General features: G+C 38.3%; 1 protein-coding gene across 1 annotated transcript in view; it reads left to right on the top strand.

Annotated features, from left to right (window-relative positions):
• The window catches only part of zanl (zonadhesin, like), a 40,601-nt gene extending 27,400 nt beyond the window's left edge, over nt 1-13,201 (top strand). The window contains exons 70-105 of the mRNA XM_079482348.1: nt 203-341; nt 425-566; nt 681-877; nt 972-1,110; nt 1,233-1,349; nt 1,493-1,617; nt 1,757-1,902; nt 2,075-2,218; nt 2,339-2,446; nt 2,544-2,713; nt 2,823-3,025; nt 3,153-3,294; nt 3,461-3,708; nt 3,785-3,962; nt 4,069-4,177; nt 4,450-4,544; nt 4,991-5,167; nt 5,628-5,830; nt 6,389-6,533; nt 6,793-7,034; nt 7,204-7,368; nt 7,519-7,646; nt 7,785-8,056; nt 8,210-8,418; nt 8,537-8,681; nt 8,865-9,112; nt 9,262-9,391; nt 9,512-9,713; nt 10,055-10,216; nt 10,351-10,481; nt 11,427-11,629; nt 11,743-11,878; nt 12,138-12,281; nt 12,451-12,541; nt 12,625-12,674; nt 12,822-13,201. Of these exons, the coding sequence (XP_079338474.1) occupies nt 203-341; nt 425-566; nt 681-877; nt 972-1,110; nt 1,233-1,349; nt 1,493-1,617; nt 1,757-1,902; nt 2,075-2,218; nt 2,339-2,446; nt 2,544-2,713; nt 2,823-3,025; nt 3,153-3,294; nt 3,461-3,708; nt 3,785-3,962; nt 4,069-4,177; nt 4,450-4,544; nt 4,991-5,167; nt 5,628-5,830; nt 6,389-6,533; nt 6,793-7,034; nt 7,204-7,368; nt 7,519-7,646; nt 7,785-8,056; nt 8,210-8,418; nt 8,537-8,681; nt 8,865-9,112; nt 9,262-9,391; nt 9,512-9,713; nt 10,055-10,216; nt 10,351-10,481; nt 11,427-11,629; nt 11,743-11,878; nt 12,138-12,281; nt 12,451-12,541; nt 12,625-12,674; nt 12,822-12,889 (5,653 nt within the window). The 3' untranslated portion in view covers nt 12,890-13,201. The remainder of the gene's footprint in view (nt 1-202; nt 342-424; nt 567-680; nt 878-971; nt 1,111-1,232; nt 1,350-1,492; nt 1,618-1,756; nt 1,903-2,074; nt 2,219-2,338; nt 2,447-2,543; nt 2,714-2,822; nt 3,026-3,152; nt 3,295-3,460; nt 3,709-3,784; nt 3,963-4,068; nt 4,178-4,449; nt 4,545-4,990; nt 5,168-5,627; nt 5,831-6,388; nt 6,534-6,792; nt 7,035-7,203; nt 7,369-7,518; nt 7,647-7,784; nt 8,057-8,209; nt 8,419-8,536; nt 8,682-8,864; nt 9,113-9,261; nt 9,392-9,511; nt 9,714-10,054; nt 10,217-10,350; nt 10,482-11,426; nt 11,630-11,742; nt 11,879-12,137; nt 12,282-12,450; nt 12,542-12,624; nt 12,675-12,821) is intronic.
• The last annotated feature ends 1,132 nt before the right edge of the window (nt 13,202-14,333 follow it).

Here is a 14,333-nt window from a genome sequence, read left to right as displayed (position 1 = left end):
GGGATGACACGGAAATGGAGAAGAGAAGTGGCCCAAGAAAAGAACCCTGAGGTACTGCAGTGGTGAGATGTAGAGGATTCGAGCTGGGTTGACAGAAGTACCTGGTGGTTGACTGTGAAAGACAACATTCAATGTTCAAAGTGTTATTAAACAAACTTGTCTTGTCCATCACAGATGACCGACCTTTGATTCTTTCCTTCAGGTGTGATAAAACAGATGTCGATCCATCTCCTGGGTGTACAGATACTGAGCTGGACTTGTATGAAGGACCTGCTTACTGTGGTATCATATTGGACACCAAAGGTCCATTTGCTACTTGCCATCCAAAAGTCAACCCCAATGTGAGTAAAGTCAATTCATATCATTTGTAGTAATGCATAATTCTTTAGGCATGTAATGTATACCAACTTTTAATGCTATGTAGGGTTTCTTCAAAGACTGTTTGTTTGATGTGTGTGAGCTGGATGGTGCTCAGTCTGCATTGTGTGAAGCAATAGAGGCGTATATCAATGAATGTCAGCAACGTGGTGTCACAATTGGATCCTGGCGAAACAGTACCTTCTGTCGTAAGTCAAAATAACAAATGACTTTCTTGTTATCAGCATTTCTTCTTGTATAATGTTTTCACTACATTGTTAAGAGTACAATATACTTCAGTTTAACACCGTCTTCTTCTACAGCTCTGAAATGTCCAGACAATAGTCACTTTGATTCGTGCGTCCCAGTTTGTCAGCCGTCCTGTTTCCCAGTTCCACCAAATCAGTGCACTGGACCTTGTTCTGAAGGATGTTTGTGTAATCCTGGGTATGTCCTCAGTGCTGGACAGTGTGTGAAACAAGATACGTGTGGCTGCATTCGTAATGGACAGTACTACCAGGTGAGGAAATAAAAATGAGAATTTGTTATGAATAGTAAACAAGACGTTTCACCTTTGTATTCACCTACAGTATTAACTTTCACAATGGTTTCAGCCAGGTGAAGAGTTTTACACTAAAGACTGTGAGCTACTGTGTAAGTGTGAGGCTCCATTTGTTACCTGTAATGCTGCAGGCTGCCCCCCCAAGCAGCAATGTGATGTACAGGGTGGAGTCATCGGCTGTTACCCAGAAGGTCAGAGTTACGCACTTTTTATAACCATATGATCATAATAGGTTGCATTATATGTAAGACAGAACGCATCACATATGATCCTTCAAAAATACTCAGTTTTGTACTTTGTTTCAACCCTCTAGATTATCAAGACTGTATTATCTCTGGTGACCCTCATTATAACACCTTTGATGGGAAATTCTACAGCTTCATGGGCACTTGCACCTACACTCTGGCACGTACCTGTAAAAACAACACTGGTAAGCAGTGAGCAAAACCAGAATTCAAACCAACATCCTACAAAGATTAAACTGCTCATCGATTATGTTATTGAGGAACACACAAAAACATCCTTGTTCATGTGAAGAGATTTATTATCAATGTTTTTTTTCTGGACCTTTAGGCCCCTGGTTCTCAGTTGAGGCTAAAAATGAAGAGAGAGGAGTTTCTGGTGTTTCTTACCTGAGGAAACTCTATGTGACTGTCAATGGAGTCACTGTGACAATGATGAAAAGCAGGAAAACTCTGGTCAGTATCCACAGCTTCTGTCAAAAGTCAACCATCATTTAGTGAAGATGTTCTGTAATCTTGAGTTAAAAAACTGATTTCCTCTTGTCAAAGCTAACGTTTGCATTCAATGCACCTCTGTTGCTCTTCACACATTCAGGTGAATGGACAGAGGGTTTCACTTCCTCACTCCCCATCTCCTCTCATGTCTCTCTCTCTTGCTGGTCAATATGTTATCCTCACTACATCCTTCGGCCTGGAGGTGCAATGGGACGGCAACCATTATGCCAAGATCAGTGTCCCGAGGTACTGTAGCTTTCCTTGTTATACATTATTCACTCTTAAGCATTTCACAAGAAACACTTAAGCCAAAATATAGATTTTTAGGGTTATAGGCCAAAAGTAAATCTCATAGTATCAAATCAAAAAACATCTCTGGAGGATTGAATATCTTTTAATCTCTTTCCACTTTTTTCAGTTCCTACTATGATCAGATGTGTGGCCTGTGTGGGGACTATGACGGAAACCCCAATAATGACTACACTAAGCCAGACGGCTCTCAAACCGACAGTTCAGATCAGTTTGGCAACAGCTGGCAAACTGATGAAGATGAAGACGAAACGTCAGTAGTTTTCTCGCCTCCTCATTTTATAAACTACAGAGAAAAAGCAATGTTTTAGGAATACGGTCAATCCCATATGCCCCGACGATGAATTCAAAACCAATGTTGTTGTTTTTTCAGGTGTAAGCCTGACACCGGGCCTGACACACCCTGTGATCCTCAGCTGGAGGATCTTGTGTCAAACCCAGAGAACTGTGGCAAAATAACTGACAACAATGGCCCTTTTAGGTTAGACTTAGTATTTTTTACTGTTTAAAACATGAGACTACAAAAACCTTTCAGTGTTTAACCATTGTACACATTCTGTCACAAACGTTCCTCACAGGGACTGTATAAAGGTGGTGGATCCACAGCCTTTCTTCCAGAGCTGTGTGTTTGATATGTGCCGTTATCAGGGACAGCAGCAGATGCTTTGTGATCAGCTTCAAGCCTACACTGATTCTTGCCTGAGTGCAGGTGCACCTGTCCATCAATGGAGGGAGCCAGACTTCTGCCGTGAGTCTTCATTTCTTCTATCACACAGATTAAAGTATATAAAGGCTTTTAATGTCTATATAAATATTGTATGTGCATAATTGTGTAATTTTTTCTGATTGTTTTCCAGCTCTGGTATGCCCCCCAAACAGTCATTACTCCATATGTGTGAGCTCGTGTCCAGAGACATGTCTGGGTATCAATGGACCACCAGGCTGTAGTGAGAAGTGTGTAGAAGGCTGTGAATGTGACCCTGGCTTCATCTTGAGTGATGATAAATGTGTGTCTCTTAAAGACTGCGGCTGTGTCGACTCCTCAGGCTCCTACCACCCTGTGAGTTTCATTACAAAGATTGCGCCTTTTAAACACTTTTTTATTTGTATAACTTTTTGAAAATATGTTTATCAATGAGTTTGACTGGACAGATCTCTCACTTATTTTTATCATTGTGCTCATTTAGGTGAATGATAGCTGGTATCTTGAGGGCTGTACACAGAAGTGTTCATGTAAGGGTGGAGGAGTTATTCAGTGTCATAACACCAGCTGTCTGCCTACTGAGATCTGCAAACTTCAGGATGGAGACTATGGCTGCAAACCTCTTGGTAAAAAAATAGCAGTATCTGTCAGTAAAATTACATGTACTGGTCCGTCAGTTTACATAGCTTATCAAATCATGCCTAAACTTACACATGCAGTATATGCAAATATATCTGTTAATCAGGAGTACAAGATATGGGACTGATTGTTCTGTTTTTATCTTAATCGTAGGTACAGGCATTTGTTCAGTCTCTGGTGACCCTCATTACACTTCCTTTGATAAGAAAGTACATCATTTCATGGGAGCTTGCTCCTACACTCTCACAAAGCTTTGTAATGAGACCTCCGGCTTGCCTTACTTTTCTGTTGAGACACAGAACGAGCACAGAGACAATAATAAGAAAGTGTCTTACGTAAGATCTGTTATCATCAATGTCTACAATATGAAGCTCATTTTGGGCAAGGGCCGCAAAGTTCAGGTAAGGGACATTTCTGACGTTTGTGAGAGAAACACATTACAACAATAGTGCATTCACTTATCTGTATTTCCTGTAGGTGAATGGAGTTCAGGTCACTGTGCCTGTCAATCTTCCGAATGGAGTTAAGATCTTCCTCAGTGGCAAATTTGTGGTGTTGAACACAGAGTTTGGTTTACGTGTCCGTTTTGATGGAAATCAACATGCTGATGTTACACTTCCTTCCTCTTATAGCGACATGTTATGTGGACTTTGTGGTAAGAACTTTTAAAATTTTCTGGAACTGTATGTTTACACCACCATACCTCCAACCACATGTCATTTTTTCATCCTTATTCTTAAAATTGCAAAAATTTTCGATAGGAAACTATAATGGTAATCCAAATGATGACAACATCAAGTCAGATGGGAAACCAACCGACAGCACCAATGAACTTGGAGAAAGCTGGCAGGTGCCTGATGACAGACCTAAGTAAGTATAACTTGTTTTTATATAGGGCATAAATTGAAAAAAAAAGAAATGAGAGCCGTTTTACTTATTTAAGATAAATGTATGCACCCTGAATACAGTTGTGTTAAAAACAACACATTTTGTCCTTAACTGAACACGTTTCTGTGTTATTTTTAGGGACAACATGTTTTGTTTTAGTACTTTCAGCACTTAATGTGCTTAAGAGGATAACACAAACAATGTGTTGAAATTAACATAATTTTAAGAGTGTGTATACTCTTTTTTTTCCACAGTTGTTCTCATGGTGGCGGAGACATTGAATGTGATGATAAAATCCAGAACGAAGCTCAGAAACCTACCAGCTGTGGCATGATCAGTGACCCTGAAGGTAAGACACGCGTTAACAGACAAATTAATGCTGTCATAGCATTTCAAATGTCTTTGTTCATTTAATTCCTTTCTTACATCTTTTAAATCAACATACAGTAGGATAAATCCTAAAGTCAGTGGCAGGATATAATCACACTGAATTTAACTTTAGTGTCACCTTTTCTTTGTCCAGCTTTTCTTTGTTCCCTATGAATGTAACTTCCTGTAATTATTTTAGCTGTTTTGACTCCAATGATTTTGGTAAATTGTATTACCAATAACCTCACGATACACACATCAAAAAATAATCTAATGTAATGGCATTGTGGCAAATCCTTATGCATCTTGGAATATACAAGCACATCTGTTTATTGCCTTTCCCTTCTTAGTTTTTTACACAAACTGGCTGTTTTATGACCTATAACACCTGTTTGCTCAGGATTAAGGCTTTTTGTTCTTTCCCAGGAATCTTCAAGCCATGTCACGCAGTGGTGCCTCCCAATCCTTACTTTGAGAATTGTGTGTTTGATCAGTGTGGCACTGGTGGCAGTGCTGTGGCGCTGTGCCAAGCTATCGGAAGTTACGCTGACATGTGTGCTCAGGCTGGGGTGCCAATTAACTGGAGAAATAACACCTTCTGCCGTAAGTGTTTGAGTATGCATGTGTATCTGTCTATGTGTGAAGATTTGACTATACGTGCATGGGCTAAATATCAGAAAAAGTCCTTACAATTATGGTGCAAACATAGTTGAGGACATTTGAATTGTGTGTGTGTGTCTGCGTGCGTGTGTGTGTGTGTGTGCGCAAGTGTTGTGGCCCGCAAGTATTGTATCCTGGTAACCTTTTTAAAACTCAGTCTTTGTAGTGCTTACAATGCTCCCTCTTCAATGAGAGTGTTAAATGAATCCTGTATGTCTCTTTTGTTTTACTAATGGATGTCTTAAAAGATTTGTACTTTTGTCTCTCTCCTTCCCATGGTCAACTATTTCCTGCCTATTTCCCTGCCTATTCTTTTCTCACTCTTTCCATTCATTTTTCTTAATTGCCTCCGCCTCATAGCATGGCTCATTTAACACCACTCTATCTTTTGCGTTTATCCCAGCTATTAAGTGTCCGGCTGGTAGTCACTATGAGCCGTGCGGTTCAGCGTGCCCGGCCAGTTGTCAGGACCCTGGATCTGAAGGCACCTGTTCTGAGCCTTGTGTTGAGGGATGTGTGTGTGACACTGGTTTAGTACTCAGTGGAGACAAATGTGTGGCCTTCAGCCAATGTGGCTGCACTGACAGAGACAACAACTACAGACCTGTAAGTTTTCAAATGAGTGATAGTTAAAAGTGGAAATGGCAGATTCATATTGGGGAGTCTACTCGGGGGACATTTTTTAACTATTTAACCAAAGATGCAAAAAAATGCCAATATTTTAGAAAGCGCAAAGGTTTTATCTATAAAGTCAAACGGAATGCGAAGAAGCTCAAATCTCAAAACTGCTAATCCAGCCCTGATAATAGTAATTCCAATAAAGATAAAGTTTTAAACATTTGTTTTATTAAAACTCCTCTCAGATTTATAACTTGAAATACTTCAAGTCAATTCGACCTTTAAAAATATATAGAATGTCCCCCCTTTTGTCCATAGAGATCACAGTGGACAGCTATCATAAAGCAATTTGTTATGTTTGCATGGGTTTTAATTGCATAGTTGCACATAAACTACTACACGGGACATCCTATAGGCTACACAATGTTTAAATCGTATATAAATAAAAACACAGGACAAAATGTTGTTATCACTGCAGGCTTGATTTTTTTAAATGCCTGTAAGGTGTTTAAATGTTAAAAGTTAAAAGGTTTCTCTGTTTTTCAGGTTGGGGACAGATGGTTCACCAAAGATGACTGCACAGAGCGCTGTTTGTGTTCACCTTTCAATACTGTGACTTGTGAGGCATGGGAATGTGGTCCTGCTCAGGAATGTAAGGTCAATGAAGGTCAACTGGGCTGTGTGAACACAGGTACACATTTTTAAATGAAGCAATTGAAATGAACTAAACCTGCCTGGATTGCCCTGAATCAAATTTATCATCAATAAACTGTAATGATAATGAACAACTTCGTTAGATCTTAGCATATGTATTTAAACTAGTGCAAGCATACATGAAAATGAGAAAGTATATTACTTTCTAGAAATCATGCAATGGTAATGAATGCACACTGTAGTTTGAATAAGAATATTGCTTATTTCTCTAACCTTGCCACATCCCAAATGTGCAGGAGTGGGCATTTGTCACATCGCTGGTGATCCTCACTACTACACCTTTGATGGCATTATGCACACCTACATGGGTACCTGCACTTACACGCTAGTGGCTATATGCAACAGCTCCATGGTGACGCCTTTCACCATAGTTGCTAAGAACGAAGAACGCGGCCTGCCGGAAGCCTCGTATGTGCGCTCTGTGACCGTCTACCTGCCCAATGCCAACATCACTCTCAGCAAAAGTGGCAGAGTATTGGTAAGACCTCTGGATATAAAGATGAGATGGATTGTATTTAACCATGCTGCATGTGAATGCTTTCCTCTGATAAGACAAGTACATTGAGAAAGATTGGATCATGTGAAATGAAAATAAATTTGATACTAAATAAAAAATGTTTATTAATGAGCAAAATTTTCTCTTCTAGCTAAATGATCGTAGGATAAAGACCCCCTATGACATCACTGAAGCCAAAGCACGAGTGTTTACTAGTGGAGTAAACATCGTGCTTGACACTGACTTTGGTCTGGTTGTCAAGTTTGACGGCGTGCACCACATTGAAATAACAGTGCCTGGAGACTATTTCAACAAGGTACTAAACTGGACACATAAAGAATATGCTCACCTTCATTGCGTGTTGTACTATATACAGAGTGTGATATGTCCAGACTATTGCCTTTTCTTTCTGTAGCTCAAAAGCATTAAGGTACATTTTTCCTGTCTCTTTACTTTCCGACTATAGGTGTGTGGAATGTGCGGTAACTACAACGGAAATTCCTCTGATGATAACTTGATGCCCAACGGCCAACCCGCCAAAGATGTTATAGAGCTTGGTAATAGCTGGAAGGCGGAAGGAGACAGCGATCCTGGGTAAAAACCAGAAAAATAATAAAACATGGGCTTGATTTCAAATAAACAAAGAAATGGATCAAATGTATAATTTGAATACCTTATAAATTAGCTTTGTCTATTTTAGACTAGTTTACATTCTCTTTCCTCCATCCACAGCTGCCAGCCTGATCCACGACCTGATCTTAATCCCAACTGTGAAGAGGACGAGGAAGAAATCTACAGGTCACTATGTGCAGAGCCTATTCTGTCCGATCGCTTCAAGCCCTGTCACTCTCTCATTCCTCCAGAGGCCTTCCTGGGCAACTGTATTTATGACATGTGTGAATACGATGGCATGCAGTCCACGCTTTGCGATAACGTTGAGGCTTACGCACAGGCCTGTCAGAGCGCTGGAGTCACGATCAGCTGGAGGAACAACACCTTCTGCCGTAAGTGAAAGAGGCAGATGAGGAAGAGATGTAATGAGAATGATAGAGCTGGGTGATATGAGACGAAACAATCTGGCTATGATAAAAAGGAGGAAAAAGATGATGTTGATAAAACCAAGCCTCAGGAAATGTCTCTCTTTTGTGTGTTTGCAGCTCTTCCATGCCCTCCGAACAGTCACTATTCAGACTGCGCGGTGCCATGTCCACCCACTTGTGCTGATCTCTTTCCCATATTCTGCCCGTTGCCACCCAACAGCTGTGTAGAAGGCTGTCAGTGTGATGCAGGTTTTGTGTTTAGTGATGACAAGTGTGTCCCACTAGCAAGCTGTGGATGTGTTGACAGCAATGGAGAATACCATGATGTAAGTGGGAAAAAAATCACATTTAAACAAAACTTTTAACCCTGTAGTAGTGTAAAATATTTTCAATATCATCATTTACATAATAACAAGTTGCATTAATGGCATTATTATATTTCAGGTGGGAGATTCGTGGCTAACAGAGCACTGCAGCCAGAACTGCATCTGCAGCCTTGGAGGGGTGCTGTCATGTAAGCTATTCGAATGTGACGATAACTCGGTCTGTGGTCTGGACAGTGAGGGAGACCGGTACTGCAAACCTGAAAGTGAGTGTAATGACAAATACTCAGAACAAGCTCAAATAGTACAAAGTTTTTTCAGAGAATAAATAATAAAATACATGCTTGTATTATATAATATGTTTTATATTCTGTGTAATGGTAATAGTTTAGTTCTTTTTTTATTACAATAGACAGTTGCTGACTCAGTATTATTTCCACATCTCATAGAATTCGATGACTGCAATATTGCCGGAGACCCTCACTATCGCACCTTTGACAAATTTAATCACCATTATCAAGGACCGTATACCTATGTATTGACACAAAGCAAACAGCCACTCAGCACGCTCACACCCTTCACAGTCCGTGGCAAAAATCAGCGGCGAGGAGGCCTGAGTCGGGTGTCCCTCCTGCATGAGGTCTATGTGGACGTGTATGGCATCACTGTTCGCATGTTGCAAAAGAAGAAAGTGCTGGTGAGGGAGTCAAGGGATTGAAAAAAAAAATAGCTTTATGACAAACCATTGTACAAAAAATGCCTACATAAAATCTCTTAAAGTTTAGAAATAATAAAAAAAATTGGTGATAGATAAAGAAGTAAAGAACTTTTTTTTTCCTCTATTAGATCAACGGTGAAAATATTTCTCCACCCTACTCTCCTACACGGGGCGTTAGCATAAAAACAAAGTCTCGCTTTATTATGCTCTCAACTGACTTTGGCCTGTCTGTGCGCTTTGACGGCAATACCCAAGCAGGTAGGGGATGCACATTAGCAGAGGGCATGGATATACTGTACATTGTAGCTGTCAAGTATTTTCACGCTAAGATTGCTTCTGTTTCAACTCTGTTTCTTTCTCGGTTTCCTTTCTCCTAAGTGGTGACTCTGCCCAGTATATACAAATCTCGTGTGCTGGGATTGTGTGGAAATTATGATGGACGCACCAATAATGAGTACACAAAACCAGACGGAACAATTGTCCGCAGCCTCAATGAGTTTGGAGACAGCTGGAGAGTAAATGATAAACAAGTGACGCATATTCAAACCACACCAATACCAAAAGTGGTGCATCTGCACAAGTAAGGGAGATTTACAAAAGCTGTTTTCACATTAACTATATGAAATGCATTTTACACAATGCAGCCTGGTATAGGTTTAACTTGTTTTGAAGTTCCCGGTTTTTGCTGGGTGTTGGTTGGCTGTTTTTCCGTCATTATGTTCCAACATTTTTTCATTAAAATTTCATTGTTAGAAAATATGTACATAGATTTTTTTCTAAGAAATCTTTTCAACCTTTAAATAATGAGTAATAGGAATAAAATAAATTATATTGCAGATGAACCAAGTGTCTTCTTTGTAGTAATAAAGTAAGTAACCTAAGGTTAATAACAAGCTCCAATCTCTAAATGCTCTCTTTTAGGCGTGAAGTGGAAGCAGATCCAGATTCAGGTTTTGAGACGACGGGCTGCACTGAAGCTCAGCTGACTGAACTGAATGGGAATAAACAATGCGGGGCCCTCAGTGACCCCACAGGTCCTTTTGCTGCTTGCAATGCTCTGATTCCTCCAGACATGTTCCAAGAGTGAGTAATACCAGTTCATATGTGTTTATCTCCTCTGGTGTAACTGTGTGGTAATGAAAGAGAGGGAATAACTAAGTGGGAAGAGGGTGTATTCTCCAGTGTGTAAAGTGATAATACACATGCGTTTGTTGCAGGGATTGCGTGTTTGACCTGTGCGCAGAGCAGGGCAGTGAAGTTCTCCGGTGTGCAAATTACGCTGTCTATGCTCGAGCTTGCCAAGATGAGGGGGTCGAACTGGCACCATGGCGACAACAGATTGGATGCAGTATGACATACTCATTCACATCATTTAAAAAAGTTGATAGACTTATCTAGTTTAAAGTTATACAGTTTTTCTTATTGTGTGGAAAACATTTTCATGGTCAATTTAAAATGAAATAAAAACTGAAATAAAACTTTATAATCTACATTCATTCAATAAATCAAATGAAATGTAAGCCACTAGATATCAATAACACAAATACATTTGGTAACACTTTACAATAAGGTGCTATTTGTTAACAATAAGTTAATGCATTAGCTAACATGAACTAACAATGAACAATACTTCTACAGCATTATTAATATTTGTTCATGTTCATTTCAGCATTTACTAAAACATTATTAAAATCAAACGTTGTGACTGTAAACATTAGTTAATGCACCATGAACTAACATGAATATCTGTATTGACATCAACTAACATTGACAAGGATTAATCAATTCTGAAAAAATAAATTTTTCATTGTTAGCTAATGTTGCCTAACGCATTAACTAATGGTAACTAATAGCACCTTATTGTAACGTGTTACCAAAAATGTTTGCGCAGAGTTTATCTTTCATCGCTCAGTTTTCAGTTGTGTTTCTTAGTTTCTGAGAACACATTAAAAACACGTAAAGTGTTAACTCTTTCCTCTACCACAAACATGTAAACGGCCCTAAAAATATTTTAAAAATCATTACGGGTGCAAAACTCTGTAGATTGTATAGTTAAAACAAGACTTTATTACATTTGATGAGAAACAGTTACATTTATATTGAAATCTTAATAATGACTTGTCGGTATAGACTAGGCAAAAGAAAACTAACCCTAATATTTAAAAATATTCAAATGATATCTGTTAAAGCACAACTAAAACACAAAAAGAACTGAACTGAATCAAATGAATTTAAAAAAAAGATGTAAAAACATATGTAAGTCTTGTAAGTGTATATGTGTGTCTACCTTTAGCGCTTGAATGTGGGCCAAACAGCAACTATTCCACTTGCATGACACCATGCCCAGCGTCCTGTGCAGACCTGGCAGCCCCCTCAGAGTGTGAACAGACAGTTTGTGTGGAGGGATGTCAGTGTGCTCCTGGCTTTGTTCTGAGCGAAAACGACTGTGTGCCTTTCAACCAGTGCGGATGTACATACCTGGGCCGCTACTATACGGTGAGCCTTTCCATGCATGTACAATACAACAGAGTTGAAGATAAGAAATTCTCAGAAGGATGGAAGACATTGCACTCGCTGATCATGTTTCTCCATCATTTTTTTACACACAGCTGAGGGACACGTTTGTGACAGAGGATTGTTCACAGAGTTGTGAATGTACCCCCACTGGTGCTGTGTGCCAACCAAAGGCCTGTGGAGACACGGAGATCTGCACTGTGTTTGACACCAAACGTGACTGTTATAAAGGTGAGTACTACATCATATTGACACTTTTAATGTTATCACAAATGTGATAATGCATGATAGAGTGCTTTATACAACAGTTGAAGGACAAGGTTAACTTTATAGGTACAACGTATTTAGGATCTAGCAAATGACTAGATAGTACTATTGAATTGAATGTTACATTATTATAATATTAATGTTCGGTTAACTTACATCAATGTTAGAAACAGGTGCTTATTAAGCCTCAATATTCTGATGTGGTTTTTGTCTTTTCTCTCAGTGAGTCAATGTTTGAGTTCACCCTGTCTGAATGATGGAACCTGTGTTGAGACATCAGATGGTTCTGGGTATATCTGCCATTGTTCCGAGGGTTTTGAGGGCAAAGATTGTGAGATCTTTAAAACCCCCTCTGATGACGGCTTAGGTAAGTAGTGCAAAAAAAACATATTCAGATTATCTTTGGTAAAACCTCTTGAAAAAGTACTGCAATAACAGTTATAGAAACACACAGCTCTACAAAGAGCATGCATTTGCACGTTTATGATGTATTAATATAATGTGATAACACGTTTTCAATGTCTGTTGTTAAATAGATAAAACAAGTATTATTTTGATTGGAGTCTTCGTTCCACTTGGCATCATCCTCATAATCACTGCGACTGCTTGCATTTGCAAGAAATGCAGGTAAAGGTCATTTCAAAAATCACATCTGCTTTATCTATGATTAAGAAGGCAAATTCATAAAACATTGGTATCATTTTTAACAGCCACAAAAAGAGGAGTTTTGACGCAAAGAAACTTGAGCTGAAGAAAACAGGTATTTGATTATTTTCCCTTTTCCCTTCTGTTTAAAATGTATATAAACTATTTAATTTTAAGAGGACCCAGGGAAACAGGGAGTGCAAATAAAGAAGAGAACAGGAGATCTACAATATATTTATAGTATTTCTGAATTCTTTCACAGATCATCCGAATGAAAACTTGGATTCTGACAAGACCGACAAAGGTGTGCTAACATCTACATCATTTTGAAGATGTTTTTGACATTGATCTGCTGATATGCGAACATTTCTGTCTATATTTATTGACTTTGAATGTGTCTTTGGGAGTATGTGCAGTAACAGGAAAATCAAAAATTTCTGTTACTATTGTTAGTTTCCGTAACTTATTTTTAAACATTTTTTGTAATTTTTTATGTGAATTGTGTCATGATTGGGGGAATAAATGTAATGAGCAGATGTATGTGAGTATCTAAAAATAAATTATATTTTCACTGAAAATATTTTCTGTGATTAAAAAATAATAATAAACAAAAAATAATAATAAACAAGACATCTTATGCCCTGACTGCATTTATTCAACCTCTTTGTTCAAGTACAACAATCCAATAATCAACACCACACACATTCTCACCATCTCTGAACACTTGAGTGAGCTTAAACAGTGATGTAATCACGGCATTCAGACAAGGCATTACATAGAGGAAAAAACAAACATGGTCTTGCTTCATCAGATATCTAAATGACAAAGGAGTGCCAAAAGAACGTTCCTTAAGAAGAGTTCTTGGCACTTCAACAATGTCCAATCATACAATACAAGCTCAGTATGAACCATACTGGCACAACAATTCTTATACATAAAAACAACCCAACTGTTTTAATAGTTTTGGAAACTTTTGAACAAATTCTACCTCAGCGTTTTTATAGGGTATATAAGTAAATCCAACAGCTCCTGGCAAACTTTTGCAGATTTTGCAGGAAATGCAGGTATTTAAAACATACTTTGTGATGTAATTTGTCAAGAGGTGAGAACACACAAGTTCAATTATTTCACATTTTTAACTAAAAAAACGAATTTTAAACATTCCTCTTATTTTGAAAAACATTAAATTGGAATATTAAATAAGGTGCTAACTCAACAAAATGAAAATAACTCCAATAAAATGTAAATCACTTGATTCATTGGAAAGCACAAAATAAAATAATTTATAAACATTTCCATCTTGAGTACAGTCTAACTGTGTCAAGAAGCCTTTCTTCACAACAAATTAAAACAGCAACAATTATATACTCAAAAATCTGACCCGGTTGCAAATATGGACAGTACAAGCAGAAAAAGAGAGAATTTAACAAAGATACATCACAGTGTTGACGTTAAAACAATATCTGTGTATATTGTGATGTCTGGTGGATCGATTTGTTAAGTTTTTTACAGTAAAGTAACGTTCAAGCGCTTATATTCAATGACACTGACCTTAAGGAACAGTTCTCCAAAAAATTTGAATTCTGTCATCATTTTCTACTGCCCGAGTTGTTCCAAATCTGTATGAATTTATTTGTACTGATCAAAACAGAGCAAGATATTTGAAAGAATGCTTATAATCAAACAGCTCTTGGACCACACTGACTACCATTTTAAGAAATTATAAATGTTTTTGTTCGGTTAGACACAAAAGAAGATATTTTGCAGAAAATAG

This window comes from Barbatula barbatula (genome assembly GCF_947034865.1).
Source record: "Barbatula barbatula genome assembly, chromosome: 1".
NCBI classification, from domain to species: Eukaryota; Metazoa; Chordata; class Actinopteri; order Cypriniformes; family Nemacheilidae; genus Barbatula; species Barbatula barbatula.
This window is presented reverse-complemented; position numbering and strand designations above follow the sequence as displayed.